General features: G+C 41.2%; 1 protein-coding gene across 1 annotated transcript in view; it reads left to right on the top strand.

The window, feature by feature from the left end:
* The first annotated feature begins 7,436 nt into the window (after nt 1-7,436).
* KIAA1257 (KIAA1257 ortholog) overlaps nt 7,437-25,791 on the top strand; it is a 75,025-nt gene continuing 56,670 nt past the window's right edge. The window contains exons 1-6 of the mRNA XM_029912571.1: nt 7,437-7,740; nt 11,067-11,266; nt 13,171-13,272; nt 14,496-14,561; nt 19,115-19,322; nt 20,615-20,746. Coding sequence (XP_029768431.1) covers nt 7,437-7,740; nt 11,067-11,266; nt 13,171-13,272; nt 14,496-14,561; nt 19,115-19,322; nt 20,615-20,746 — 1,012 coding nt within the window. The remainder of the gene's footprint in view (nt 7,741-11,066; nt 11,267-13,170; nt 13,273-14,495; nt 14,562-19,114; nt 19,323-20,614; nt 20,747-25,791) is intronic.

Raw genomic sequence — 25,791 nt, 5'->3', positions numbered from 1 at the left:
GCCCTTTAGAGTTTAAGTAGACAATATGCAGACAAGGGAGTAGGACAATTTTAAAACAAAATTAATGTTAGTGCAGGGTGAAGTTAAGCATTTGCCTGATTCACTCTCCGATTTTTACAGTTTCTGTTTTTTAACACACACATGTTAATTTCTGAAAGTTAACATGGTGTGATGCCAGGCCAGGGTTTACAGGTGTCCTTGAGAAAGGTGTGTTTTCAAAGTTCACTTATTCTGCTGAGATTTTTGATGACAGTCTGTCTGCCACTTTGCATTGCTCTCTATTTAAGAAACCAAAACATCTTACTTAAAATAAATTGCCTGAAGGTTTGTCATTCATCATACAATAGCTTGTATATATGAAATTGTTTTGACTATATGGTATATAACTAGTATAAACTGTAAATTCCCTGTTTCTCCATCCTTGTTATGTGCATCACTGGAGTACATTGTCAGCGCTCACCAAAGGATAAATAATAATGTCTATACACTAACTGGTATTACACTGGGAAAATTTCATATATATTTGGTATATTACAAATTTTGAGAGATGATGGTTTTATCCTTCCATAGTGTGTTCCAACTCAGCTGCTGAAAATTTGAAAGCTGAAACCTTTTGAATGATTATTTGCAAATATGAGATCAAAGATGAAATTTTGATCTAGAAGTCCTAAGTAAACTCCAAACATAAGCTGGTACATGGGCAAGCACTTATACCTAGCAGAGGTGGTGGGTGCTTTACAAATGAATGTAATAATAAGAAGTATGTGCCAGTGCTTCAGTCATCCCGGCTCAGATTTCTAGAATTATGTGGGAACATAACTGCATATATACATGCTCAATTAAAGATCCACCTGGCCCTTTGGCCTCACAAATACTATGACTGTATGGATAACTCTGGTAATTGCAAGCACATTGTCATAACTATAAAGGGAAGGGTAACAGCTCTCTGTGTACAGAGACTCCAAATCCTTTTACCTGTAAAGGGTTAAGAAGCTCGGGTAACCTGGCTGACACCTGACCCCAAGGACCAATAAGGGGACAAGATACTTTCAAATCTTGGGGGGGGGGGAAAGGCTTGTGTGTGTGCTCTTTGTTTTAAGGGGTGGTTCGCTCTTGGGACTGAGAGGGACCAGACATTAATCCAGGTTCTCCCCATCTTTCTAAACAAGTCTCTCCTATTTCAAACTTGTAAGTAAAAAGCCAGGCAAGGCGTTTTAGATTTACTTTGTTTTCTCAACTTGTAAATGTACCTTTTACCAGAGTGTTTATCTTTGTTTACTGTACTTTGAACCTAAGACAGGGGGGGGGGGTCCTCTGAGCTCTTTAAGTTTGATTACCCTGTAAAGTTATTCTTCATACTGATTTTACAGAGATGATTTTTACCTTTTTCTTTAATTAAAAGCCTTCTTTTTTAAGAACCAGATTGATTTCTCCTTGTTTTAAGATCCAAGGGGGTTTGGATCTGTATTCACCCGGAGTTGGAGAAAGGAGGGTGGGAGGAAGGAGGGGGGATGGTTAATTTCTCCTTGTTTTAAGATCCAAGGGGGTTTGGATCTGTGTTCACCAGGGAATTGGTGAAAGGTTTCTCAAGGCTTCCCAGGGAGGGAGTTCTTGAGATGGTGGCAGCGGACCAGAGCTAAGCTGGTAGATAAGCTTAGGAGTCCTCATGCAGGCCCCCACTCTTGTACCCTAAAGTTCAAAGTGGGGATACAGCCTTGACACACATATTATGCACATGCATAATTCTTAACATCTGGATCCTAGTGTACCATGAAGGGTCAGATCAACAGAGCCACAAGGGGAGTATATTGGAGGGCACTACCACTCCTCATTTTAAGTCACTTGTCACCTTTCTTTCACCATTTATTTCAGCATTATCACAAATATAGATTGGGGGAAATCCCAAAATAATGTATAAAATCAAGAAAAACAGCCCCCCCCCCCAAGTCACAGAAATAAGAAATGGAAAAAACTAGTTAGATTCTTCATCTCACCTGACCCTTCTCCCCCAGGACCAGTGCAGGGCACAATCGTGAACATATCAGATATTTAACTGATACAACACTTGATTGTAGCCAAAAGGCTAAAAAGTAGGGTTGTCAAGTGATTACAAAAAGTAATCACGATTAATCATGCTGTTAATAATAGAATAACATTTATTTAAATATTTTTGGATGTTTTCTACGTTTACAAATATATTGATTTGAATTACAACACAGAATACAAAGTGTACAGTGCTCACTTGATATTTATTTTTGATTACAAATATTTATACTGTAAAAAAACAAAAGAAATAGTATTTTTCAATTCACCTAATACAAGGACTGTAGTGCAATCTCTTTATCATGAAAGTTGAACTTACAAATGTAGAATTATATACAAAAAAACTGCATTCAAAAATAAAACAATGTGAAATTTTAGATCCTGCAAGTCCACTCAGTCCTACTTCTTGTTCAGCCAATCGCTTCAGCCTCCTCTTATTTGCAGGGGATAATGCTGCCCACTTCTTGTTTACATCACCTGAAAGTGAGAACAGGCGTTCTCATGGCACTGTTGTACCCGGCATCGCAAGATGCCAGATGCGCTAAAGATTCATATGTCCCTTCATGCTTCAGCCATTCCAGGGGACATGCGTCCAAAGCTGGGCGGACTGATGCATGTTCATTTTCATTATCTGAGTCAGATGCCACAGCAGAAGGTTGATTTTCTTTTTTGGTGGTATGGGTTCCATAGTTTCTGCATTGGAGTGTTGCTCTTTTAAGACTTCTGAAAGCATGCTCCACATTTCATCCCTCTCAGATTTTGGAAGGCACTTCAGATTCTTAAACCTTGGGTCGAGTGCTATAGCTATCTTTAAAAATCTCACATTGGTACCTTCGTGTTTTGTGAAATCTGTAGTGAAAAGTGTTCTTAAAATGAAGAACACTTGCTGGGTCATCATCCGAGAGTCCTATAACATGAAATATATGGCAGAATGCAGGTAAAACAGAGCAGGGGACATATAATTCTCCCCCAAGGAGTTCAGTCACAAATTTAATTAACATATTATTTTTTTAATGAGCATCATCGGCATGGAAGCATGTCCTCTGGAATGGTGGCCAAAGCATGAAAGGGCATATGAATGTTGAGCATATCTGACATGTAAATACCTTGCAATGCTGGCTACAAAAGTGCCATGCCTGTTCTCACTTTCTGGTGACATTGTAAATAAGGAGAGGGCAGCATTATCTTCCGTAAATGTAAACAAACTTGTGTCTCTTAGCTATTGGTTGAACAAGAAGTAGGACTGAGTGGACTTGTAGGCTCTGAAGTTTTACAGTATTTTGTTTTTGAGTGCAGTTATGTAACAAAAAAAATCGACATTTGTAAGTTGCATTTTCATGACAAAGAGATTGCACTACAGTACATGTATGAGCTGAATTGAAAAGTACTTTTTTTTTGTTTATCATTTTTACAGTGCAAATATTTATAATAAAAAATAATATACACTTTGATTTCAATTACCAGACAGAATACAATATTTATGAAAATTTAGAAAAACATCCAAAATATTTAATAAATTTCAATTGGTATTCTGTTGTTTAACAGTGTGATTAAAATTGAGATTAATTTTTTGCATCGCAATTAATTTTTTTGAGTTAATCGTGTGAGTTAACTGCGATTAATCGACAGCCCTACTAAAAAGTAACTTGTTGCATCAATCTCAAAATGTAAAATATTAAGATCTGCAGGGAGCTCTGACTTATTCTGCCAGAGGGCTTGCATGTTGGCTCACAGGGCAGACCTGACTGTAGTCCATCTACAAGGGTACTACTTAAAGGGAAAACTGTTCTGAATTTTGCTATGGAACGGACAAAAATAGCAATACCTCCACTAAAAAGGCCCCAAATCTGTCAGAAAAAAGGGTGTTGCACCTATGCAAAACCATTCTCTCTTTCCCTACAAAACCTATGTGAACTCCGCACTGTTGGGAATCCTTAGGTTTTGCGGGCATGGCTAGCCAGACAAGGGGCACAATCAGAGTTCAGACCACAGCATCACCTGTAAAACCGGCCACAGCAACCCTTGTCTCACTTTATCATTCTGTAAAATATGTAGAGTTGTACTTGCCTATGCCACAAAGCTTAATTGATTAATTTTAGTGAAATTCTTTGAAATATCCAGATGATAACAGCAGTCACTTATTTTAAATGGGTGGCTAACCCTACTCATCAATCAGAACACAGATTCTAACATAAGAATTCAATAGCAATCTTCAAACAGGACTATTTAATATAATCACAAATTAAATCTCAAGCAAAATAAAAACCACCATAAAATGCTCCACGTGTTGTCCCCCTATGGTGTTAAAAATACCCTAACATATTTATTCAGGACCTTAAGACAAGTTGTAGTTAAATTTTAAATACACCACTACCCCGATATAATGCAACCTGATATAACACGAATTTGGATATAACGCGGTAAAGCAGTGCGCCGGCGGGGCGGGGCTGCGCACTCCGGCGGATCAAAGCAAGTTCGATATAACACGGTTTCACCTATAACGCAGTAAGATTTTTTGGCCCCCGAGGACAGCGTTATATCGAGGTAGAGGTGTACATGAATACCCATTTAAAAAATAATTAGTCTACAGAATGCTAGACCTGAAGAAGAGGTCTGTGTAGCTCAAAAGCTTGTCTCTTTCACCAACAGCAATTGGTCCAATTAAAGATATTACCTCACTCGCCTCCTCTCTCTACACAGGGGTTCTCAAACGGGGGGTCAGGACCCCTCGGGGGGTCATGAAGTGTCAGCCTCTACCCCAAACCCCGTTTTGCCTCCAGCATCTATAATGGCGTTAAATATATTTAAAAGTGTTTTTAATGTAAAAGGGGGAGGTCGCACTCACAGGCCTGCTATGTGAAAGGGGTCACCAGTACAAAAGTTTGAGAATCCCTGCTCTACAGAATATTAACTAGATATCGAAACTTCCAGTGCCTTTGCCTGAATCAGCATCTCATTCCCTATTCTGAGCAGTGACTTATTTAAGTAGTGTTAGTTGTTTTTCTTTCAGGCTCTGCTGACCATTACTGAAGTGCATCTATTTCTCATCAGCTAGCTCACAATCAATCCAATCTAGCAGCCTTACTCCCACCAGCTGTAATTTTTGTCATGCCTCATAAACTAAGCAGGGTTCAGCTAATTCTGTAGGTGGACAGGAGACTCTGGAGTAGACCAATGGGACTGTAGGAGTTGGATGTTGATTTAGTAACTAATCCTTCTTCTCAATCAGTATTGAAGCAGTGCTCCAGCCAGGACTCAACTGGCCGTTGGAAAGGGGAGCCAGCATGAGGACATAAAGTCCCTGCTAGACCGAACAGTAATTCATACACACATACAATTTCTACTGGTACTATTTAGGCAAATTACAGGGGCTGTGTTTTGTGCCTTATCACTTCTGCAAGCAGCAGGGCATATTGAAAGGCATTAAAGAGACCTGGTGCTGGTAACATCTAGTTACAGTCTGTCCCTGTAATATACTGTGTTGCACAAGGCCCCGCAGGTGTGCCCTGGTGTTATTACTATTATTCGTTTCTTGTTTCCATTTCCGCCCACAGTGTGCTAAGCCCTGCACAGGCACAAAAGAAGGCACTAGGCATGGTCCCTCCTTTGAAGTGCACGAGGCTGTGCCCTGCTGAGGCCTCGTCCTGCCCTCTGCTGCGGTGGGTGATGGCCATGGAGTTCCTGGCACTACCCAGGCATTCCTCGTGCTGCATCTTAGTGATACCTGCAGTGTACCCCATGCCCCAATGATGCCTGTGTCGTTCTGCGCCTTGCATCCCCCATGCCACCTCCTCACGCCCGTGGGGTTCCCCACCCCAAAACCCTGTGCCACCTCCCCACGCCCGTGGGGTTCCCCGCCCTGCACCCCCCGGTGCCATCTCCCCACGCCCGTGGGGTTCCCCACCCCGAACCCCTGTGCCACCTCCCCATGCCCGTGGGGTTCCCTGCCTCGCATCCCCCGGTGCCATCTCCCCACGCCCGTGGGGTTCCCCGCCCTGCCCCCCCATGCCACCTCCCCACGCCCGTGGGGTTCCCTGCCCTGCACCCCCCGTGCCACCTCCCCAAGCCCGTGGGGTTCCCCGATTCGCATCCCCGGTGCCATCTCCCCACGCCGCAGGGACGCCCTGCGGTTCCCCGGGTGAGCCGGTCAGACCCGCCTCTGCCCCGAGCTCCCAGCCAGGCTCTGGCTCTCCGCTAGCCACCTCGCCTCGCCGCGGATCCGTGCGCTCTGGGCTGGGCACGGCTTGGCTCGGGCGCCGAGCGGAACGGGGACTCTTCAGCGAGGCGGAGGGAGACGGGACACGCGAGGCCCGGGTTCCAGAGCGTGGAACCCTCTGTTGCCAGCGGCAGGCTGCGGGGAGCCGGGGCAGGGGTGGCCGCGCCCGCCGCTCCGGTTCCCGGGGCAGGGAAAGGTGCGTTTCCCGCGGCGCAGCGCAGCGCAGGCTCGGGCGCAGTTGGGAGCGCTGAGCCCCCTGGCCGTTTGCAGGGAAGGAGCCCGGCGAACGGGAGCGCTCCCTCCTCCTCTGGGTGCTGCGCGGGCAGGGGGCAGCTCTGATACGCGGAGCCTCCCGCTCTGGATGCAAAGTTTAAAGAGGCAGGTTAGAAGAGAGAGGCTGTGTTTGCTGGGGGGAGGGGTATCTCTGTATGTGCAGCGCTGGGTCCACTGAGGCCCGGGTTCTCCTGATAACCCCGGTGCTGCCTGCCGGTCTCCCGGAGAGCACCGCAAGCCATCCCCAGCTACTTACCCCTGGAACACAAGCAGCTGCCTGGGGGCAGGAACTGCAGCTGCTTCCTAATGGACTCGCTGTTTAAAAAGGGCACATTCTCGCTAGTACCGCTGGAGGCTCTGGTACTGCTATGGCAATGCCAGGGGTTACTGTGCTAAGCTCCGAGCACGTGCCTACGTGATTGCAGGATCAGGGCCGTGGTGATTTATATGTGGGTTGGGGAAGTGGGGAAGTTTTTTTAATCTCTCTTCCCCTGCCTCTACTCATCCTCTCCCATGAAAAAAATCTCTCTTCCCTTTAAAAATTCGGTAGCTTACTAGCTACCAGCTGAACACATTTTCCCTTTGTGTTTCTTCTGTGCTTCCCTTTATTATTTGCCAAGTATGTTGACTTGCTGTTTGCCTTGGTCTGCTGCTTGGAGACCTTTGTGTGGCTTCTCCCTGCCTCCAGGAATTAATCCCTGGATATTATATGTGTGGGTTTAAAAGCATTCCCGAGAGAGAAGTAACAGGTTTTTCTGCCTCCCCTAAACTCCTCTTCCCCACGACTGCATGGGCACTGGCAGAGGTGACTGCTCACTCCTGGTATACAGCGGCAATGGAATAAGGACTTGTCCTTTTCTACTCTGCAGCCAGAGAACCAAGGTGCTGGTGACTGGGCTGTAGGATGGCATTGCAAAAGCAAAAGGAGGACGTCTCTGGAGAGCTGACAGAACCTTTTGCCCAGGATTCAAAGACAAAGATGGTGGAGGAAGAGGAAGAAGCGGTGGTGGAAGTGGAGTTGGAGGCCCTTGGCTCTGAAAGCAGCTTTGAAACTGAAACCCCGGATGTACTTGGGGACGGTGGCCACCCCACCCCTGAGGACGAAGACAGCAGGCCCTTGTTCTTTGAGAAGAACCTGGAGCAACTTGACACCTCACACACAGTAATGTGTACATTCTCAATTTCACTAGCTGTGCCAATGGCTGCAGGTAGGTACCAGACATGACCCCTCCTGTTCCTTTAACCCCTGTGGCTCATCTCCAGACCCAAATGGGATTGGGAAGCAAACTGCAGAAAGGATGTTGGCTCATTTATATCCCTTCTAGCTGTAGTTGTGGGTGAGTCTCCTCGCCCTTGTAATACTATCATGGGGTCCTGTTGACTTTGCTAATTTTATAGTATTATATAGAAGATGCTCAAGGGAATGGTTATGGGGAGGGACCCTTGTACCATTAGATTCAGTTTCAGGCTTAGGTCATAGTGACTGAAAACCTTTACCATTTGATAGCTCTTCAGTAGCCAGTGTTATTCAAGTTGATGGTCTTAGTCAGTCTTTGCAAAAACAGTCATTGTAATTGATTCCTGTGTTTATAATCTGCCTAGCGTGGCCAAGAGGTGAATGGCTATGGAGGTTAAACTCCTTTCCTTTAGCTCTAAACGTGGTCTCCTTAGATCAGGACTAAAGCTCATTTGATGTGTCAGTATAGGGTAGCTTGGGCAGCTGCTGCTGTGCTGTACTTTGTCTGTCTATGCGTTTATTTTCCAGTGAAGCACCTTTTCAGGCATTCCCAGTCCTGCAAGTGCTAATCTTTATTCATTGTGAGCTGTCCCATTGAACTCCATTGTAATTTAAGGGAAAGGTGGGTTAGGTACTATATCTAACTTAGGTATAAATATTTAATGCACCTGCTACCATAGTATCTATGTGCGGATGTTCCCAATCAGTATGTTTTTACTATAGATTTAAAATTCTCTATTGTCTGGAAAATTCTCATTTTTTGTCCTTTGTTTATTTGACAGATCTTGGTCTCCCCTCAAGTGTATATAATGAACATTATTACTTTCAGGATCTTTTCTTGCCTATTCTCCAGCATTACCGATTCTTATACAACTGTGGGAATGACAATATTTAGTTAGGATATGGATTACTTTTTGTTTAATACTGATACTGTTTCTTTTTTCATGCATCATGTATAATCAGATGAATTTATTATTCATTAAAATAATTCGACAGGATTGTTAGATGCCAGACAGTTCAGCGTTTACAACTAATACGTGCATCAGCACTAAAAACCAGGAAAATATATTTCCAGTGGACTTTTAACAGTTTCCCGTATGCATCTTTCACTGTGAAGGCTATAGGTTTATGCAAGCAATCATTTGGATTATAGTATGAATATATGTGGGACAAAACCAGTATCTGTAAGGGAGATTCTGTCATAACTTCATCTAGTTACAGGTCAAGAAAATGTGTAGCCATTAATTTTGTACGATTTTAAAGTAGAACTAAGAATTGGTGCTGGGCTTTACTCAAGAGGTTCTGAACATCATTGAACCTGTTGGCAAACCTGGACTGAGTTTGTAGTTTGTAATGAAAACTGAAACTAAGCAAAAAACTCAAGTGATAAATTTGATGTTATGTGCAACTTAGTGGAGATGAAGACTACATTATGGGCCTGATTCTGAAGCCACATGTGGAACTCTTATTGACAGCATTGGGCAATTCTGTACAGAGAGAGGCTGCAGGATTAGCCCAGATTGGGGGCAGGGGAAAGCATTTTCCCTCTCAAACGTCCGTTAGTTATAAACCAAGGACTAAAGGGCTGGATCTGCGTTATATATTTTTCTATTGTAGAGAAAATCCAGATGGCTGAATAGAAATGCTAAAGTGAATCTGGACAGCTAATATTGGTTGATATGATATGATTCTATGAACCATATATTCCTCAGCTGATGTGAATCAGTGCAGCTTTGTTGAGGTCAGTGGAGCTATGTTGTTTTACACCATCTGAAAACCTGATCCAGTAATCTTAAAACAATATTTGGGATGGGAGGAGAGAGAGAAACCTGTATTTTAAACTGTGAGGGCAGATCTATAGAAAAAGTTCAAAGGATCAGAAACAAAATCATGTTTAAGGAATATTGAAAAGAACATAAAATAAGGAGACAGCAGAACTAGGGCTATCAAATTATTAAAAAAATAAGAGATTAATCGCACTGTTAAACAATAATAGAATACCATTTATTTAAATATTTTGGATGTTTTCTACATTCTGCACTGTTTTGAATTGTTATTGAGCAGAACCCATCATCCGCATGGAAGCATGTTTTCTGGAATGGCGGCCAAAGCATGAAGGGGCATATGAATGTTTAGCATTTCTGCCACGTAAATACCTTGCAGTGCTGTCTACAAAAGTGCCATTCGAATGCCTGTTCTCACTTTCAGGTGACATTGTGAATAAGAAGCGGGCAGCATTATCTCCCATAAATGTAAACAAACTTGTTTGTTTTAATGATTGGTTGAACAAGAAGTAGGACTGAGTGGACTTGTAGGCTCTAAAGTTTTACATTGTTTTGGTTTTGAGTGCAGTTATGTAACAAAAAAACCCTTTTGTAAGTTGCACTTTCTCTATAAAGAGATTGCACTACAGTTAACTTGTATGAGGTGAACTGAAAAATACTATTTCTTTTGTTTATCTTTTTTACAGTGCAAACATTTGTAATAAAAAATAACATAAAGTGAGCACTGTACATTTTGTATTCTGTGTTGTAATTGAAATCAATATATTTGAAAATGTAGAAAAACATCCAAAAATATTTATAATTTCAATTGGTATTCTGTTATTGTTGAACAGTGTGATTAAAACTGTGATTAATCATGATTAATCTTTTTAACCAAGTTCATTTGTTTTGAATATATCACTTGAGTTAACGACGATTAATTGGAAGCCCTAATCAGAACATAGCTCAGCAATGTCCCGTGGAAGGCTACTAGCAAACATTTGTTCATTGTGTCTTTGGTTTTACTATTATTTGTGATATTGTGTTCATTGGAAATTTGGGATGTTTGTCCCGTGGATTGAGCAGGACTAGGCTTAAATCTAGTAAAGCTCTTTCACCAGTAACTATCTATTTGACAAGCACGTCTTTTTATCTGGTTTCTTTTCTTTATTTAAATAGACCTGAAGTTTTAACTGACAGGTTTTTTGTTTCCTTTATTATTTATGAGCTATATTATCAAAAATATAATCAATTACTAATCTGGGAATAGTGTTATTAGAGGCAAATCTAGCCCCTTGGCCCATGGGCAACTTTGCAACAGAACTGGTGTGGTTCTGATGTTAAATAGGGGTATCTGGATGTGGCAGGAGTGTACTTAGGAGTTGTGTAGTAAAGAGTCCTGATTCTTCCATGCAAGCTGTCTGTGTAGCATAGGGTCATAGGTGGTGGGGAGTTGCAGGGCTGTAGGATCTGTTGCTGTGCTGAGCTTGACAACATCTGAAACTTTCTAAATCCATATAAATATTTTTCCTAGGTCCAAAGCATAGGCCATCCAATTTAACTGACAGGCAGAGAAAAAAGTCTAATGTTGGGAAAGATGCAGCAGCTATTCCAAAAATGCGGCGTTACTACCACATTGAGTACTTCCTTCTACCAGATGATGTTGAGCCTAGGAAACTTGATTTGGCGTTGTTTGGTGTGGTGGCCAAGCTGTTTGTGGAATGTGAATCCAAGGTAAATAGTATGATGTTTATAATTTTGGGAATAACTAGTTTTTATTTACTATGACCTCTATTTGGCATAAGAGATATTTCTGAAATATTTATGCAAGAGTGGCTGTCATACCAGTTTAAAACTGAACAGTCCTGTACTTCATGTAGTGGAGCAATGGAGAATGCTTCCAAATGTGATGTAGGTGAGTCATGCTCATACTTTTATTAGCACTACTTGGGCCTTGTCTACACACACAAGTTATTTAACTCGACCACTATGGATGATATTAGCACTACTTGGGCCTTGTCTACACACACAAGTTATTTAACTCGACCACTATACTGATATAAGCACCTTTATTTCGATACAATTGTATCGAAATAAAGGTGCTTATATCAGTATAGCTGATTCCCATACAAGACAGGTGAATAAGCTACACTGATTTAAGGCATCTTTATAGCGGTATAAATGCTTCTGCACTGGGGTTGTACTGGAATAACTATTTCGGTAAAGAGATCACACCTGTAACTGAAGTAGTTATGCCACTACAAAATCTGTGTGTAGACAAGGTTTGAGATTTGTGCTTTATATTCTTTACAACATTTTGAAAGCTTATACCTTTATAAGAAGACTGCATATGTGTTTTTTTTCCAAACTGAAAAGTAAATCATCTTCTAATCAACTTGAAATATTTTAAGTGATTTTTCTTACAAAATAGTAGATTCAGTTTTGGAAAAGCTAAATTATATTCCTAGTAGCTTCCTAAGAAATTTCCTAATAATATCGCATGTTTTCATAGGTTCAGTCTATACTAATGTAGAAACACTTTATATTGTAGAATTGTTTGAATCAAAGCTCCAAAATGAGTATAGAGAGATGCACAACTTACAGTACACATGGAATTAATTTGGTACATATTTTAATGAGGATGCATTTGTAACACGTTTTTGATCCAAAGTATCATAAAGCATTTCACAAACTATTGGCTCAGTTATGCAGGTTGTTGAGCATCCTTAACTCCCAATAACTTCTGTGAGAGTTGATGCATATATGAGAGAAATAAATAAAATATTTTGAATATAACCTTTGAAAGTGTAATTAATCATTTATTTCTCCTTCTAATCTCTCAACATGAATGGTTTAATTTGCAGATTTTTTTTCAAAGTAAAATAGGGAATGTAGCCATAGTTGGCTGAAAATCTTAACTTCAGAGTTTTGTGTTCAAAAAGGTTCATTTTTTAAATAATTGAATTGAGGGGAAAATGTGCTTGTTATGATAATATGAGTAGGACATGTATTGTAGCATAAAGGGGGACCTCAGCCCCCCCATTTATCTTCCCCCTTATTTGTAAAGTGGGTTGTTATCTAAACTAAAAAAAAGAGAGAGAGAGAGAGAAAGAACTTGGTCCTATTTTTTTCTGCATGTGCTTTTATATTTTCAGTTAAAGACAGATACCTTTTGGGGTTTTTTGTTGTTATCTGCTGAAATGTTTTTGTTGTTTCCTCTAGGGCTTAAACTTGGTTTTGCCCTGTCATTATTATTGGGTTTTTTTTCAAAAGGCCAAAAAACTTAGTACTATAACATGTATATTCCATGCTTAGAATTCTCATAAAGCTATAGCACAGAAGTGGTGCTGTAAGTCGGAAGAGTGAATTTAGTCCCTCTCTTTTTGTCAAGGGGCAAAACTTTCAAAAGTGCTTAAGTTACTTAGGCTCCTGTGGCCCTAGTCCTCAAAGGTATTTAGGGCCTAACTACCTTTAAGGATCTGGGCCGTAAATCACTTGGGTGCTTTTGAAAATTTTACCCGAGATTAATAATGAAAATAGAACATCTCTCTAGATGACGTTTATAAATTAATAGTGAAAGACTACTATTAAGCAGAGTTAGATGTGTATTCTTTAACTACCTTTATCTTGGTTTAAAGAGACTGAACATCGAGTTATTTAAAAAGAAATCAATCCCAGAAACAGTTTTAAAACCTAAGTATAGTTTTGGCCTGAAGGATATGAGAGAGACCACATCGTTGGTAAAGGACTTATCCAACTCACCATATGCCACTGACTATAGTGAACGGAGGTCAAATCTTTCTGATCTAAGTCTTTCTTAGACAGCCAATGCTCACTAGGATCACTGTCCATTGAGGGACTGGTATACTTATCCACCCAAAAAGGTACTTTTCAAATTATCCCCTAATACCAATGTGCACTGTTTCTAGTTGTGACATTTTCACCAACTCCTTCAGAACACTTGCTCCTGGAGTGATACTTTTTGAGTATTGACAGTCCAGTGTTAGCTAACTCACTAGTACACAGCTGTTGCTGTATTACTCCAGTAATTCTGTAGTGAAAATTACAGCTATGCTTCAGGAAGTGCAGAAAGAAATGGGGCAAGAACACTGAGCAACTTCAGTCTTTGGCACAGTTCACTGAGCTTCCTTTTGCTTCAGGAGCACAACTTAATAAGGACCATCTTGGAAAATTAAATTAAAATTGCTTCCAGGTGAAGGGCATAGTTGAATAATGTGGATGAAAGTCTGTTTGCTGCCCAGAAACCACTGCCCTTTAATTTGACAATGAATCCTGCCCTGCCCACCTATCAGTGATCAACACTGAACAGGGCCTCAAACTTTAGGGTATTAATGTTGATGTTCTCCTACTCCTTTTGATAAGATGGTCTTTTCATACTGCCTTTGGTACCCACAGACCCAACTGGAGCAGTCTGTCCGTACATTGCATGGATTCTCAAGTGTGTACTGTCAAAATGGTGGTACACCTCTACCCCGATATAACGCTGTCCTCAGGAGCCAAAAAATCTTACCGCGTTATAGGTGAAACCGCATTATACCGAACTTGCTTTGATCCGCCAGAGTGCGCAGCCCCGCCCCCCCCCGGAGCGCAGCTTTACCGCGTTATATCCGAATTCGTGTTATATCGGGTCGCGTTATATCGGGGTAGAGGTGTATATAATCTTCTGCATTCCTTAAAGAGTGCAACTGAGTGAATTTGTGGTTGCTGTTTTTTTCTAAATCATTGTTGTTGATGGTATGTCTGGCAATATATAATAAAAATAGATAAATTACATATGCAGTTAAAATGCGCTCTCTCTCTCTCTATCTATCTATATATGAATAATAGAAAGGTATATTAGCTTGAGAGAGTGCAGTTAAGATACTTTCACTTTGTCATTTCACTTTTCCATTTCTTTTCCTTCCTGTTTTTGCCATCCTTTCCCTTTTTCTTTTTCTGTCAGCCATCGACTGCACAGGTTCAAGCAGAGCGCTACAGGCAGAAACGGCCGACAACAATAATTTCCTCAGTGAGTGGATATAAAACTGTAGGAGAGTTTTAGAGATGGAGAATTGTAGACCCTGGATGCCTTTTTAAATGTATTATTTGTTTAATGTGTGACCTGATGCTCACTCATTGCGTTCCATATAAACCGTGCACTAAATGAGGCAGGAGTGTTCATAATCTCAGCCTCCCTCACCATTCAGCCTACCCACTGATTGAAATAGTGGGTCTGACATAATCTGAGATTAAGAGAGAGAGAAAGGAGGTGCGGTAATACCTTTTGTTGGACCAACCTCTGTTAGTGGAAGGGATACGCTTTCCAGCTTTACAGAGCCCTTCCTCAGGACCTGAAACAAGTGATGTTAGGACCCGAGGAAGAGCTTTGTGAAGCTCAAAATCTTCTCTCTTTCACCAACAGAAGTTGGTCCAATAAAAGATGTTACCTCACTTGCCTTGTCTCTTGTATCCTAGGACCAACATGTCTACAGTAACACTGCAAACATACCATGAGTATTGTATCCGTGTTGGTTCTAGGATATAAGGGAGACAAGGTAGGTGTGGTAATGTCTTTTACTGGACCAATAAAAGATATTACCTCACCTATTTTGTCTTTCCTTATGAGATTATCTTTTCAATTAAAAATCCCACACTATTTCTAAATGTCCATCTGTTTGTTGCCAATGATTTGTAAGTTTTATCTCTTAACAGAAATCATTCTGCACGTACAAACATTTTTAAACATTGAAAAATTACAAAATCTTATATGATTTTCACTGAATCACGCAAAGGCACATCAATGGGGCAGCCATTACGGACCTGGCATTTTTCTAGTTTCTTACACCTTTTGGTGAGGAACTTCATCTCTTTAATAAAATAAAAGAGTGCAAAACTTCTTTAGGAGGAAAAACTGAATTTATTTTGGAGAACAGCTGAACTGTTTGTAGTGAAATTTTCAGGGGGAAAAAGAATTTGCCCCTTGATTAAAAACGGGTATGCTAAATTTTGACCAAAAAGTGTAATGCATTGGCAAAGTTATTCAAAAGAGAAAATGCACCTTTAGAATTGAAATGTTTGGGTAACAATTAGTGTAGGGCTCAGTCCATATTTAACCTATAATAGTTTTAAAGCATCCTTTATACATATGTTTCCTATGCAGTCACAGTAGAAATGAGGATACTAGAGAATGTGAGGTGTGAGTGACTGAGGACTTGGCTAAACTTGCGAGTTAGTGCACAATAAAGGAGCCCCGTGCGCACTAGCTCATTCCCCGTCCACACTGGCAAGGCACGTAGAGGGCTCTGACTCCGCGGCTAGAGCGCTCCTGGTACTCCACCTCAGCGAGTGGAATAACGTTTGATGGGCCCCTGCTAGAGCGCTGCGGCGCCAGTGTGAACGGGGTGTTGCATTACTGTGCTGTGATCAGCCTCCGAAAACGTCCCATAATCCCCTTAAGTCAAGTGGCCACTCTTGTCATTGTTTTGAATCACTGCAGGAATGTGGATATGGCCTTTGAAAGCTCTGTTTCTGACAGCCGGCTGCTTATCTGCTCCAAGACAAAGCAACCATTACTGTGGAATGCTGTGTGTGAGAGAGAGAGAGGCAGAGGGGAGAGGGAAGTCTGCTGCTGTCTGAATTTACAAGACAGCATGCTGACATGCTCTCAGCCCCCGAAAAATCCACTCTCTCTCCCCCCACATACACACAACACACTCCCTGTCACGTTGCAGTCACTTGCATGCTGGGATAGCTGCCCATAATGCACCACTCCCAATGCCACGGCAAGTGCCGCAAATGTGGCCATGCCAGTGCAGAAGCAGCTGTCAGTGTGGACAGACTGCAGCGCTTTCCCTACTGCACTCTCCGAAGGCGGGTTTAACTCACATCACTCTACATCTGCAAGTGTAGCCATGCCCTGAGAAAAGTAAGAGACAAGTGGATGAGGTAATATCTTTTATTGGATCAACTTCTGTTGGTAGAGGGAACAAGCTTTCCAGCTTCACAGAGCTCTTCCTTAGGTCTGGAGAAGCAGTGTCACAGCTAAATACAAAGTGGAACAGATTATTAAGATTAACAGGTTCACACATGCTGTAGGAGACCACTTAAAATGAAGTGGGCACGTAACACCACTGCAGTTCTAGGATAAAGGATGGTTAGTAGGCTGCAGTGTGTGTTACAAATTGTTGTAATGAGCCATCAAACCAGTGTGTCTGTTAAGACCATGATTTTTAGCCTCCTACAGAGTTATGAATTTAAGTTCCCAGGCTCCTAGTTTGAAGATGTTGTGCAGGTTGCCTTTGAGGATGAGGACTGAGAGGCCAGATATGGAGTGATCACTTTGTGAAATGTGGTCATCCTCAGGTGATAAGGTGTTTTTGTCTCTTTATCATTGTTCTGTGTGAGTTCATTTGAGAACATAGTGATTGTCTGGTTTCACCCACATAGCTGTTTTGGGGGCATTTGATGCACTAGATCAGGTACACTCTATGTTGTGATAGGCATATGTTAGACCCATAGAGCAGTGGTCTCCAAACTTTTTTGATCACGCACCCCTATCAGTAAAAAAATTTTGAGCACACACCCCCTGCCATGCCGGCTCTACCATTTTTGCCAAAGCAAAAAAAAAAAGACGCTTGGACGAAGAGAGAGGAAAAAAAAAAGCCCTCCTCCTGCCGCACACCCCCAAGGATCCTCTTGCATACCCCACTTTGGAGACCACTGCCATAGAGCTTGAAAGGTGCGTTGTGGAGGATATTGATCATCTGAGCAGTGGAGATATGTCTGCAGGTTTTGCATCTATTGTTCTGGAAAGGTCAGGTGCCTCATTGAATTGGTTTACCTTGGTCTGTGGGGAGCTAGCTTCTGATTGATGAGCTTGGCAAGGTTGGGGAGTTGTTTGAAGGCCAGAAGAGGGGTTTCCTGAGGAAGAGCTCTGTGAAGCTCAAAAGCTTGTCCCCACCAACAGTGGTTGGTCCAATGAAAGATATTGTCTGCCCACCTTGTCTTTCTCATATCCTGGGACCAACATGGCTACAACAACACTGCAAACAGCAATCAGAAAAATAAGGAAGGTCAGATCCTTGTTTGTTGTAGGAAACCTAGAGGAAGTGTGTTTCAAGCAGTGTTTTGCAATGGGATGGGGAAAACCTTTAGATGGAGGGAGCTGTGCAGCAAAAAATCAGCCAGTGAAAAAGAAGTGAAGCTTATGTTATGACATTCTCTCTATACAATAGTTGATGATATGACGGCTAGAAATATGTATCTGATATTTTGTATTAGGCCATTTAAGGTCCTCTATAAATAATGAAGGATTGGGGGTACTGGAGGAAAGAGAGTGCTCAGGAACGATGTCCCAGAGGCCATGGCTAATGCACAGAAATGAAATTTGTTGTTCCAAGATCCTGCATCCCTTATTTACCAAAGTAGTCCCAGTGATTTCATTGGTTCAAGCTGTCTTGACAAATTAGCTCCCACTTAAATTTCACACATAAAATCAAATTTCTGCTTTCAAATATGCATCTGAAAGGTTTTGAGGCTTTTTTTGGAAATAGATTTGGGACCAAATCCTGCTTACTCACCTTACTCACGTGGGTAGGCTTATTAACTTTTCCCATGAGTAAGGGTTGCAGGCTTTACATTTTCACTTGGATTATGTAATGTCTTATTCATACAGTCGATGCAAAAAAGCCAACTTGTATCTTGCTTCTGTCATCTTTTCCTCCTTATTCCGAGCCCTTCTGATTGGCTGTCTGATTTCTTGCCCATTTCTTTAACATTCAGGTTTTCTTTTCACCTCCTGGCCAAACAACACGAAGTTTTAAAGTCAATTGCATGTTGATAAAAGATGTCAGAGTTACATTCCTGGAAACCAAAGACAAATGACATAGTATATTGTAGAATATAGGGTGGATTTTAGCACTTGTGCTTTCATTTCATTTATACTAAGTCAACATTTAAAAATGTATACATACAAACTTGTAGTTTTTCATTCAGTCTTCAATATATGTTCTTCCTCTTATTGGCAGTTTAACTTCTGTTCTGATCCCACATCTTTGCAAAATCAGAATTTGGTTTGATATAGCCATTTTGACTTAGTTCAGCAAAATGTGCTGCTGTGACAGTCAGCTGACACATAGACTCATAATTATGTACAAGATCTCTTTAGAAGGTTCTGATAACCTCCAGCATGATCTAATTTTAATTTACACTTTAAGAACAATTTCATTAGTTTTTAGCACATATCTTTATTAATGTTGTTTGTTACCCCTATCCCAACTGATGGCCAATTGCTCTCTGAGTGGGAAAAATTATATGGGGTGCTATATCGTGCTTTACTCCATTCTCTCTATCTAGTGGCTGTATAATCCATGCCCCTTGAATTAATCAAATGTTTTACTGCTCCCTGTGCACGTCTGGTGTTTTGTAATTCTAAGGCTCTTTAAAAATTCAATTAAAATATGGTCATTAATGGATCCTTTCCCCTCAATATCTGCAGCTAAATGGCAACAGAATGTTCATTGTGTGAATCTTTCTTCAGTACTTGTCACATTCATTAATGTTTTTCAACTCTGTTCTTCCTAGGTTGTGAAACCGTGGTTTGAAAATGACCAAATATGGGTGTCCTGGAACCACAGTATTAATATTCATGTTACTAATGAGTTTCTAATAAAACTGAGAGATCACAAAGTAACTCTGACAATATGGGATACCAAGGACAAAGTTTCTGCAAAAGCTAGGTTTAGTAAACCCAGGGTTCCTTTTTCGCAGGTAGAGGATTCAGATGCTATTGGTAAGTTAAGTATTAATGTAAATAGCCACAGTCCTTATAAAATGTATTGCGAGAAAGGAGATTTAGCACAAACAAGAAAACAAAATGATATTATTTTTAGTTTTAATACAGGATTACAGTAATTCATCATATTGCTAATGTATCACTTCTGTTTTTCATAACCAACTTGCGTGTGCCCACTGTTTAATAATTTTATTAGATGGTTATTTCAGATTCATATAATGTGAACCCCATAAGAATTATTGATATTTGTTCATATTTTAAGAAATCTTCAGGTTTGTCCCCAATGAACTTAGAGGCAGATCTCTGAAATCTTGCCTGTGTAGAACTGCAGTTTCAGATTTATAATCTGAGTTTTTCTTTAAAAATAAATAAATTAGTGATCAGGCCCCTTTTGTGTAGGGAGGGAGTACTTCTGTTTCAAAGTTGCACTCATTTCCTTTTCTCATTTTTATTCTAATAATAAAATAGCTGTATTTGCTCAGGAAAGCTCTTCCAGTTCCATATATTTCAGTGGAATAAAAAATGCTGTCCTTATCTCCCCAGATATTTTTATGTATACATTTCAATTGCTGGCAAGTAGACTGCTCTGTGGATTTTTTTTTTTAAGTGAGTTGTCACTACCAAATAAAATATTTGAAGAAATACTGAGAGTTCTGTCGGAATAAAGGATCTGTTAGTAAGGGTCTTTAATGAAGCTTTAGATTCCTATCTGTCAAAGCAATCCGAGCATGTAATTCTCATCTACCAGGAAATAGCAATTGTTGGGAGTGGAAACTCATGTGTTTAACTCAGCGTTTCCTGCTGATTCTTCTGGAGGGCATGAGAGTTTGGAGCCAGTCACTTATGCAGCAAGGTGAGGGCAAAAAGGGTGAGAGGCCAGAGGTTCCACCTCCCAATTCCATAAAGAATCTATGCCTAGAGGTCAATTTCTCTCATCTGTTCCCATGGCTTCTTGTCTCTCCGGCAGGACTAATCTGAACCTATGAACCTCAGCTGCCCCCTCAGTTTGTTATACAGCACAAAGAGTGAAAACCACTTATGCGAGCTACCTCTGCAGGTTTTGGAAGGAACCTTCTGGCCCTGCTTGACCTTTATCTCCAAACCCACAGAGCTGTGTACTCATAAAGTGGGTTCCCTTGGATCACGGGGAGGGGAGAGCATGATGTGGAGGAGACACTTACCCTGCTGTGATCCAAAAGAGAGGCCTGAATAGTAGTTAAAATACAACAAAAATAAGGCAAAATGAAGAAGTCTGAATGGAAATTTCTTGTTACCTTTTCCCCCTCCAGGTGGAGTAAAATATACAGTGTTATTGCAAAGAAAACTCTTCGAGGACAATCAGCCAGAACTCAGCTGTGTTAAAATTAAAGGTGTGAAGGTACCCAGTGCACCAGAGAAACCTGCAATGGGTTTTGCAGCAGGTAAAGTACTATGAACACAGGCTGGGTGGGGACCCTGGGATAAGGAGCCCAGAGAGGGAAATGGGGGTTGGGAGCTGGAAGCAGGGACTGGAAAAACTGGGATTCATATGTAGAGCCCTGAGAGAGAGGCTGCAACTGGCTAGGCAAGGAGACTGAAACATGAATGCAGAGCCCGAGAGGAGAGGCTGAAACTGGCTAGGCAAGGATACTAAGGCTGACATGAGTAGTTGAGGGCTTGAGTGTGGGGACTGAGAGGAGTGACTGGGTGAAGGAGTGGCATGACTGACACAGAGGCTGGACAGGATGCAGGTAGAAGGGGTCAGGCAAGGGGAAAAGGGTCAGAAGGGATCTATACCCACTAGAGCACTTTTCCCTCCAGAACCTGGAGTGGACCACAAGATTCCTGAGTTTCACCATTCATCTACTGTCAGCAAATATCTGTGAAGCCCACTGGCAAAGTGTTTCTGATCCCCCTCTCATGGCTACTTTTGCTACCAGTTACTCTATTAGCTGAAGTGACAAAGGACTGTTATGTGAACCTAAAGGTTCTAACCCTGCGGATGACCTATGTAGGGCTCAGTAGGATGCCACGAGGGGATCTGTCTTTTTAGTTTGCTTTTCTATAAACCTAGGAAATTACACACACAAAACTATTAACAGAATGTTGTTAAGGTTGCAGAGTCAAGCACTGAAAAGTTAGGAAATGCCAGAACTGCCTGTGCTTGACTATGCATTTTTTCATGTTCTTTTAACATAGTTTTGTGTGTGTGTGTGTGTGACAAATACACCTCTACCCGGATATAACGCGACCCGATATAACACGAATTTGGATATAACGCGGTAAAGCTGTGCTCCGTGGGGGGCGGGGCTGTGCACTCTGGCGGATCAAAGCAAGTTTGATATAACGCGGTTTCACCTATAATGTGGTAAGATTTTTTGGCTCCCGAGGAAAGCGTTATATTGGGGTAGAGGTGTAGTACTGTTTAGAGAGGAACCACCTGTGAACCTCCATAACCCTGTTCTGACTTAAATGTTTCTTAGGGAAGTACTTTCCTGTTTTTTATTAATGAAACATTGTAGTATTAGAATTTTGTTTGCTTCTCTTAGACTATGATACTGGGCTTGCATTTTTTCAAATGGAGGTGTAAAAATGAGACTCTGACTACTAAAGATCAGTAAAGGTGCAGTGGAAAACGTTACAATGTCAGCAGTGGGTGTTAGCATCAACTGTAATGTACTGGCTCTCAGTATATATGTACTTGTATGTTGGCAATAGTGCCATCTAGTGGCTGATCCACATAGAGGCTAATGGACCTGTTACTCTGACCAGCAAGGGAGATAATTCAAGTGGTAGAAGCCTGTGTTTTTGGAATGGAAGGACAATTCTGGCTTCTTATCTGCGTAGGTGTGTAAATTATCTAGTTGTTGCCTGCAACAGGTAGATTTTGTTACAGTGTCTTGGCCAGTTTCCATTTGGACAATTGCATTTTTCTTATTTAAATGAGTTCCCTTCCAGTTTCAGCTAAATAGAGAGTTCTGCACTTCTGGCCATAAACTGTTGTATAATGTTGCTGTAAATATGTTCTTATTTATATGTAACCAACAACACAGAACAGCCTTATGTCACCAAGAAGCATGTGTGCCTATTGCTAGGACTTAAGGTTTTGTTTGGCACAGATAGATTCTTTAGTAAGTTACAGTACAGCCTAGGCTTCCTGTTAGGGAGTCCTTTGCTAAGAGTAATCCCCTCCTGCAGGAGGATGATTTAGCTTGGCTGAGGGTGGTACACTATAGCATGACCGTAGGCATATATCAGTATTACACTCAAATGTATTTCTCCCCTCTTAAGGCTAAATCCTGCCTTGCACTATACTAGGGAGCAGGGCCGTAGCAACAAAGAACGTGGCCCCCTCCGAACGGTGGCCCCCTCCGAACATATGTCCGGGCGGGGCCCCTTACAATGCAGAAACTGGAATGCGGTATTTATTTTGCCACTTTTAGGGGCCCCCTTCCTTGCGGGGCCCCCTCCGGTCGGAGGGTACGGAGGGCGCTCGCTACGCCTCTGCTAGGGAGAAAAGAGTGCGTGACCTTTAAAAGCCCTACTGCTCAAGAGCACTTGGGATTGCATCCAGCTACGGTGTCAGTCCACACACTGAGTCTCCAAGTGGGCTTTCACCAGCTCTGCAAAGTGCCAGTTGCTGGGCGTATAAGCCATTCTTACTCAGTAGAGCAGTAAACAGCACATTGCAACCTGCCTGTTTCCTGTAGCTGCAGAATGGCTCTTGTGCCAGATATGCAACCAGTACCTCTCCACTCCCCTTCCTTGCTCAGTTCCTCCAGGCAGTGGTGGCAGGGTTTTGTGCGTAGCTGGTAGAATATCCTCACATATTTAATTAGAAATTTGCTCTAATTACCAACATCAAGGATGCTGAATTTCACTGCTAAAATTGCACAATACTTTTTCTTTAATAAATTTCAACTTTTTGAATTTCCTGCTCTATTTTATCTTTTAATTAAATCTTTATTGAATTCTAAGCTCAGGAGACGTACTGTACCATACTGATAGTACATAGAGAGCATACAGGGCCAGATCCTCAGCTGGCTGCAGTGGAGTCAATGGAGCTATGGTGATTTACACAGCCTGGGGATCTGGCCGGTAATATTGAGCGTGTGGGCTCATCTTGTATAAATATTAGCTGTAATATCAAAGACAAAATCTGAGTAAAATAAAGTAACATCTGGCATAAATAAGCAAAAAGGAATATATTATCCCTTAGTATACACGAATTTCCACACACAGATCCCGACAGCAAAGTCAGTACCTACCTAAACACAAACACTATTCAACACTAGGCACGTCACTACTCCAAAAATACCACTGTAGGTAACATACTTTTCTGTTTTCTGAGAGGTTTGTAGTTGTATTTTGACTAGTCTTACGGGATGCCCTGAAAAAGGAAATATTAGTAACAAACGTGAAACCTGTTTTACCTCAGGGGAAAGTAAGCCTTTACTGGAGGAAGCTGAACTGTATGAGGCACCAGCATCCCTTTCTGTTTTCCAATCTTTACTTCCTCCCTCAAGGACAGATGACTTTCCTTCAGTGAGGTAAGAATGCCTTCTGTTTACTCCCAAGGAGGTTATTACCACACTTGTCCTGGGATATGCTCACATGATTTAAGCAAAATTGAAAGCAGTTGTTTTTTTAAGGGTTGTCATGATTATGCTCTGATTTCAGGGTCTGCTAACTCTGACTTTTTGCATTCACATATGTTGGAGTTATATTAACTGTTACAAAGGAACAGCATAATTAAAACGCCCTTTAGACCAAAATATCAAGCTATGTGTGGTTTATTTTGGGGAAAGTACCTTTCACAAAAAATACAAACGTGTTACTTGTATAAAATTATCAACCTGTTTATTTCCAGACACTTACTTTCCTTTCAACTGAGTCCAGTGGCTTTAGAATTGCCAGAATTAGGCAGTGTGAATAAAACTAGATGCTTGCACTAGGAAATGTGATAACGGCTCTTGGCAAGAGAGAGAAAATGGGATGAAATGACAAGAACGTGGAACATGGTGGCCAAGTATGTGGAAATAGATGATCTCTGTGTGGAAGCTGAGAATGAGAAAGTTTTTTGCCTTGGTTTCAGTGTGTTGTTTTGAATATGTCAGGTGGGTCTTTTATTGTGAGATTGTGGTGAAAGTGTGAGAAGTTTGGACAGCTGTTGTTTGTGAGAATGCAGTACTATAAATCCCAGTCTCTTCTCGGCTATATGCCTAACTTTAGTATGCAAAGAGCTTTATTTCAGTTGTCTTATTTTATTCGTGTTCTGTTCTGTTACATAAACTGTTTAGTACTGAAATATGCCATTTGGAAGAACATTTTTCAAATGGTGAGGATGGAAACAACATTAAGACTTATTAGCAGAAAGTCTTGTATACAATAATAAGCACCATTGACTTGTGAGCTGAACAGATTAATTCTGTAAATACAGATATTTACAAGGCCAAATTCTGCTCTGATACACTGGTGTAAATGTTGGGTAACTCCCTTGAAACAAGTGGGAATCACTCTGGATTTACATTGCTGTAACTAAGAAGTTCATGGGCTAAATTCTGCTTTATTTACAAGAGCAATTGTTCATGTTGTCAGTTTAATGCCTCAGAATCGCTGAATAGTTTTTGAAGTCTGATGCAATTATCAGTAATGTTCTTTCCTGACAATAAACATGCAACATCCTAAAATTTACAAAAGCCTACAGAGTTCAGGGCAGTGGAAATAATATTTTTTTAAAAATTAGTCAATTTAAAAGAAATCAAATTGCCTGTGTCCCATAATATCCATTGTTAAATGAAAGCTTTGCACTTTGGTGAAGTAAAAATAATTAAACAAATGGAGTGCATTTCCAGTTCAATATCTTAAAAACAAAACAGTTTGTTGCATTTTTTTTATTGATTTCCTCAGGGTTTTCACTTTTTTTCTAAAAATCGTGCCCGTGTTCATATGTACAATATATCTTGTCATCAGATTCTTAGACCATTTTACTTTCTATCACACAACATTTGGAATGTCTTCATCGTAAGGCATTTGAGCAAGATTTATGCAGAATTCTTTTCCTTATTACTGAACCAGCCAAGATTATGGGCCTGGTCAATGAAAAGACTTGCATTGACTTCACTGGACTTTAGAGCAAACCCTACTGGTAGACTCTTCTGAGCAATGTATGTGTACTAGGAACAGTACTCATTAGCATGGGTTACTACTGTAAGGCTACATCTACACTGCCAACCCACTGGCAGCATTTAGGGTATGTGTAGCTACATGCCGCAGTGCAAAACAGGCTGCATCCACACTGAGGTGTGTAGCTACACGTTAGTGAAAGGCTCAGGCAGCAGGGAGCTGTCGGAGAACACTAAATTGCTAAAAACAGCAGTGTAGATGTGGGAGGCATTGCTTGGGCATGTAGAGAGCCATATAAGGTTCATACCCACAGGGTTCAAAATGTTTTTACTTTAGTTGCCTAAGCAGGGCCTCACCAACT

The sequence above is a fragment of the Terrapene carolina genome, unplaced genomic scaffold, assembly GCF_002925995.2.
Source record: "Terrapene carolina triunguis isolate 2854851 unplaced genomic scaffold, T_m_triunguis-2.0 Scaffold232, whole genome shotgun sequence".
In the NCBI taxonomy this organism is placed as follows: Eukaryota; Metazoa; Chordata; order Testudines; family Emydidae; genus Terrapene; species Terrapene triunguis.
Note: the sequence above shows the minus strand (reverse complement) of the source record. Positions and strands in the feature narration are given on the sequence as shown.